We start from the raw sequence: 5,474 nt of genomic DNA on the forward strand, positions 1-5,474 counted from the left end.
CTGTGCACAGAGCTGCCCTGCTCCTGCTTTCCCTCCCTTAATGGGGAAAGAAAGCACAGAGACTCCGCACACTGCTCTGGCCATTGTGTGAAAGGGAAATGGGAACTGAATGGAGTGTTTCGCCTGAATGAAAATGGTTTGGGCTCAGTTTCATTTGTTCAACAGAAATGATGCACTTCTCTTTAAAATTTTGAAAGTAAAACAGTTTCAAAAGAAATGGAGAAGGTAAACTAAAAAAAAAATCCATTTACATCTGTATTGATGTTCTTACACTCAGAGCCCCCAGCACAGTCAACAGTGTGTGTTTATCCAAGATGTGCCTGAACTTTCACCAGGCCATCTCCTGTTGCCAGAGGCGACRGCTCTCCTGAGTGCAGAGCTTTGTMAACGATCCATTATTCATAGGAAAATTACAGGGATGAGACAGSAGGTTACCTGGGGACACTTGGAGGCCACTTCCCTGTAAATCACACATTGGTTGGGTTTTATTACATGTGAGGAGCTGGGCAGTGTCACCCAAGCTGGAATGGATTGGATTGGATTGTCCTGTGGCTCTTCTCCAATATTTAGACAAAAAAAACCAACAACAGCCGAACATTTCTAGATGCTGCTGTGTGTTCTTGTGAGCTGACCTCTTGTATATTTTATTTTTAACTCTGTTTTGTTCCAGAGGGGAAATATAAAAGGAAAGGTGTTTTATTRGGYTTTTTKTTTGYTTGTTTGTTTTCTTTTTTGTAGGTTTGCAGTTAACAAGCTCTAAACAGTCTGTAGGTCTGATTCCTTCACACCGAGCTGTTCCAGCCCAGGGCCATCGGTGTGATTGCCTTGGATGAGGGAGAGGACCAGCTTTAATCAGTTCCTTTATTTTGGAGGCAGACTTAGGCCAGGTTTTAAATGCAGCCTTTTTTGTGTGCTCCTGTACCCACAATCTGCAGGGGCAGAAACGATCAGGAATTGCAGATCCTCGGGAGGAATGYTCTTCCTGGGCTGTGAACTCAGCCTTGCTTTGTTTTTTTCTGCAAAGGCATTATTGATGATGCTCGTGTTTATTTTTTCAATCCAACTGTGGCTCTGCCTGCATAGAATCTGCATGAATTTACATATATTATTTGTCTCATAACCTTTTAGAAAAGGCTCAGGAGCTCATGGCTGAGGTTGATAGGGCTGCCAGGAAAATCTGTTTTTTGTGGTTTCTGTCCTTACTGTTGGATATTCGGTCACTCTGGTGGGGTGAGGTGTCCGTGTGGAGTGACCAGTGCTGGACAGAGTGACCAGGGCTGGACAGAATGACCAGGGCTGTCACAGTGCCTAAGCTGTCCTGCTGTAAATTACAGTGATGCCGAGAAAATTAATCATCTTGGACTAATGAGCATGCCAGAAAAACCCTCTGATGGTGTTCTTGGAGCTCGTTCTCCCCTGCAGTAGAATAACGAGGTTCCACCGATAATTCCTGGTGATGTGGATGGGGAGTCCTGCAATTCAGTAAATCTTGCAATTCAGTAAATCTTGCAATTCAGTGAATCTTGCAATTCAGTAAATCTTGCAATTCAGTGGCCAAGCATTGCTGTCCAGACTTGTGGCAGAACAGGACAGGAAATGCAGACCCCACACATGTTCAGGGTGTGAGAAATGAGAGCAGGGGCTCGTTGTGCTCACGGGAGGGAGAGCACTGAGGATCTGAGTGTCAGCAGCACAATCTGCCCAGCTCAGCTCTGCTCTGTTCTGCTCTGCTCTGCTCACACTGCAGGTCAGACTTGGCTCAGTGTGCCATTCCTGCTTTCCTGTGGTTTGGGGACTAAACTGACAGCAAAAGGGAAAAATGTAGAAATATTTTRTACTAKGCTGTATTWATCTCCCTTGCACCTTGATGACAKTGTTCTTTAACTGCTCCCACCTCTGATTCCCACCCGAGTCGGGAGGAGATGAGTGCTCAGCCTGCTCAGGATGTTCACTGTTCAGCATCATCTGCCTTTTCCTTTCTTTTAAACTGCTTTTTAAAAGCACAATAAAAATCTGTTCCAGAAGGATTTTTGGAGGTTTTTCCTGTTGCTCAGTCTCAGTTTCCATGTTCCAGAACCCCCAGGGATGGCACTGGGACCAGATCACAGTGCTGGTGTCACTGAGGAGCTCTCAAGGAACACGRAGCAGGTGCTCGTGGCACTTCTGCTGCCAAAAGTCCAACAACTTCATTTCCAAATGAACTCCTGCCAACTGAGTCATTAGCATTCAGTCTCTTCGTTAGGAGACAAATGRATGAATTTGATTCTCCTCCCAGGGTGTGACAGAGCCCCCAAAGAAACCAAGGCTGGAGCAGCAGCTTCGGGGGAAGCTTCACCTTGGAATTCTGTGAATTGAGACCCCTTCCCCTTCCCTGCTGTCTTTTGCTCTGTATTTTTGGTTTAGGCATTTTACCAGGCTGGGAGCTGGCAGCTGAGCTGATTTCTGCTCTGCAGTCTGCCCCATGTCTCCTTCCTGACTGATTTTGWACAGGGGAGGAACCCATCTCTGCTGTGTGCTGGCAGTGTTCCTGCTGCAGAACCMTTCCTGATTCTGGTGTTTTGTCCCTGCCAGGTCACGAAAGCCCCTCTGGAAGTCGCTGTGTGATTTCAGAGTTCATCCGACCCCTTCAAATCTCTGGAGACAAACCAGAACAACTGTCTGTCAAACCTACATTCCTGTCCAAGTCAAGATCTGGTACCCCAAGATGCAGATTTGATTCAGACGTGAGTCTTTTTGCATTTTTTACTGAAAATGTGTTTTAGGGCAGAGGCTTCTCTGCTCCAGTGGGCTGAGGCAGGTTGATCCACGTGCTTCTAAAAAGTCAAACATGAATGTTCTCGTTTTCTGAGGAAATTTGAGAAGCTGATTGGTGAGAATTCAGGTGATATTTTCACAGAAGCTGCATTGATGTCCTTGTCACACAGGGTGAGATTTGGGGGTGTGAGGAGCTGCAGCCTCTGAGCCCTGTGGTGCTTTCAGAGCTCTCTGGTGCCTCTGCCTGAGGGGCAAACCCACATTTCTGTGGGGTGGGGCTGTCCTGGCAGCTCCYCAGGGCTTCCTCTGCCTCCCAAAGGGGACATTTGGGCACAAGGAGCAGCAATCCCTGGCAGTGCCTGATGCTGGACAGCAAAGCAGGGACATTTTACAGGGCTGGTGTTTGTGTGGTTTTTGTGATGTTGAATCCCCCTTCAGCAGGGCAGGCACCCCCTCTAACAGCCCCCAGTGCTCACCTGAAGGGTTCTGAGCCTGGAACACCGAGCTGAAAGTGTCAATAAGGTCATTCAGCTCCACTTCTTGTTTTTAATCACACTTTCCAAAGGTTCCGTTCCTCCTTTCGCTTCTTTTCTGCTTTTCAGTGGAATTCAGGTGGAAATCCATGGGGAAGCTCAGAAGAGCTTTTCAAAGGTGCCAAAATAAGTTGATCTTTAATATTTGGACAAATGTTAAATGTACAAAGGCACAGAACAAATTTTGAAAGTTTTGATGAAGAGAATTATTTTCTCTTAAACTGCCTGGTTTATAAGGACAGATAGCCACGAGGAGATGATCTACAGATCAAAAAGATCTTTACCTCCTCCTTTAAGAAATCCTTTCTTAATCTTTACAGGAGTAAATAAATTGCACCTCTGTGCATATTTTCTGTATTTAACATTCATTGCAACTGAACCTGTGAAAGTTGATGGAATCAAAATGTTTCTAAATGGATCACAAGCCTGAGGATATTCAACAAAATATTAAGTTCTTGTATAGTGGGAATTCCATGGGCATATCTGGGATTATCCAGCAGAAATATTTGTGTATATTTGTGTAGCAGCATTACTGAAAAGTGGAAACATTCAGTGCYTTTTGAAGAGGCCACAGAAAAAGCAGCTTAGCACGGAGACTTAGGGAAGCAGAACTAACAGCAAGGAACAGAAGAAGCACACGTCAAATTTAATTCCCTCTTTCTATTATTTCTGAGTTATCTCTCACTGAGAATGTCAGGCCCTCCTTTGCAGAATTGTACGTTTTGTGCCTTCTAGAGTGTAATTATGTGATACACACTTACATTATGCAAGCTCACAGAAATTAAGCTCCATTCCTTTTTAGAGATATCCAGACCCAAGGGGGATCGTGTGAATAAAATCTGAAAATGGAGCATAATGCTGGGAAGGCTGAAATAAATAAATAAATAAATTAGTGACACTCTGCAAAAAATGAATTTGCAACTGCCCTGGTTGTTCCTATTCAAAAGTGGTTGTTCAAGAATAACCATTGTTGGTCCTGTGTTAGTGGAAAGGGTGGAGTTCAGCAGCTGCTGATGCTGGATTGGGTTGGGTTGGATTTGGTTGGATTAGATTGGATTGGGTTGGGTTGGATTTGGTTGGATTTGGTTGGGTTGGGTTGGGTTGGGTTGGATTGGATTGGGTTGGATTTGGTTGGATTTTGTTGGTTGGGTTGGGTTGGCAGGGGGATATTTTGTGTGATATTCATTGTTTCCAAGTGTTTGGAAGTTGGCATTTGTGCCAGTTCTAAATCAGCCCCTGGAATCTGCTGCTATCAGTGAAATTAGCCAGTTGTGTTTCATGCTAGAATTTGATTTCTTTTCCCTTGCTCTTGTGTGTTCACTGATTTATGTCACCTGTCAGCAGAACTGTTCCTACACCCTCTTTTGAAATCTCCTTCTCTTTTCCGCTCTTTGCAGATGGATAATGATCAGAATTCCAATACCTCAAAGCAGAGATATTCTGGGAAAGTCCATCTTTGCATTGCCCGTTACAGGTAAAGCACCATCCCGTTCCAGGTACTGTTCACAGCTGGAATATCCATCATGTCTGGCTGTGTTCACTCACAGAATTCCTGTCAGAGCTGATTTTGGGATGGATTCCCTTTCTGTGTGTGCTGTTTGCCCTCGTGCTGGGCTGGCAGAGCGTGCAGAGCACAGCCTGGCTCAGCCCTGCTGCATTTCCATCCTCAGTGCACAAACCAGGTTAAATGGGTGCCTCCTGCCTGGCAGAGGATATCTCAATCTGTTCTTATAAATTACTATTTCAAGCGAGAAAAGATGAGAATTYCATCACTGCTTTGCACGTTAAAATTTCAGCTGTAGAGCACTGTCATGATAAAAATTTCAGTGACTAACAATTTTTTTTCAGGACGGATACAGATTTGAGTGCTTTAAAAGTATGTTTTATCTCTCAGTAGCTTTTCTTATCTGCAGCTCACTGTTTTTGTCTTCTTTTACCTTGTGTTTGTGGAAGTTTATTAAAATGGTGTAAAAGGAACATAAAACATAAAAACCAAATTGAACACAGTGACTGGAAAATGATCCCACAACCGAGAAAAATAAAGGGAATTTTGGGCAGTGTATTTCAGGAGAGCTGAGTGGGAAGTGTCTGAGTGAACAGTGAGGAAAGGAGGTGGTTTGAGGGCAGCGTGAGGGGCAGGGCAGGGTGGAACATCATGGGCACGGTGTGTCCATCGTGTGTGGAACA

The 5,474-nt window shown here is 44.7% G+C and overlaps 1 protein-coding gene across 1 annotated transcript in view; it reads left to right on the plus strand.

Moving 5' to 3' along the window:
• Positions 1–2,571: 2,571 nt before the first annotated feature.
• RIMBP2 (RIMS binding protein 2) overlaps positions 2,572–5,474 on the plus strand; it is a gene marked incomplete at its 5' end in the record, with an annotated part of 23,028 nt that continues 20,125 nt past the window's right edge. Inside the window, 2 exons of the mRNA XM_057383283.1 lie at positions 2,572–2,723; positions 4,685–4,761. Coding sequence (XP_057239266.1) covers positions 2,572–2,723; positions 4,685–4,761 — 229 coding nt within the window. The remainder of the gene's footprint in view (positions 2,724–4,684; positions 4,762–5,474) is intronic.

The sequence above is a fragment of the Malurus melanocephalus genome, unplaced genomic scaffold, assembly GCF_030028575.1.
Source record: "Malurus melanocephalus ecotype Western Australia unplaced genomic scaffold, MMel_1.1 scaffold_620, whole genome shotgun sequence".
NCBI lineage: Eukaryota > Metazoa > Chordata > Aves > Passeriformes > Maluridae > Malurus > Malurus melanocephalus.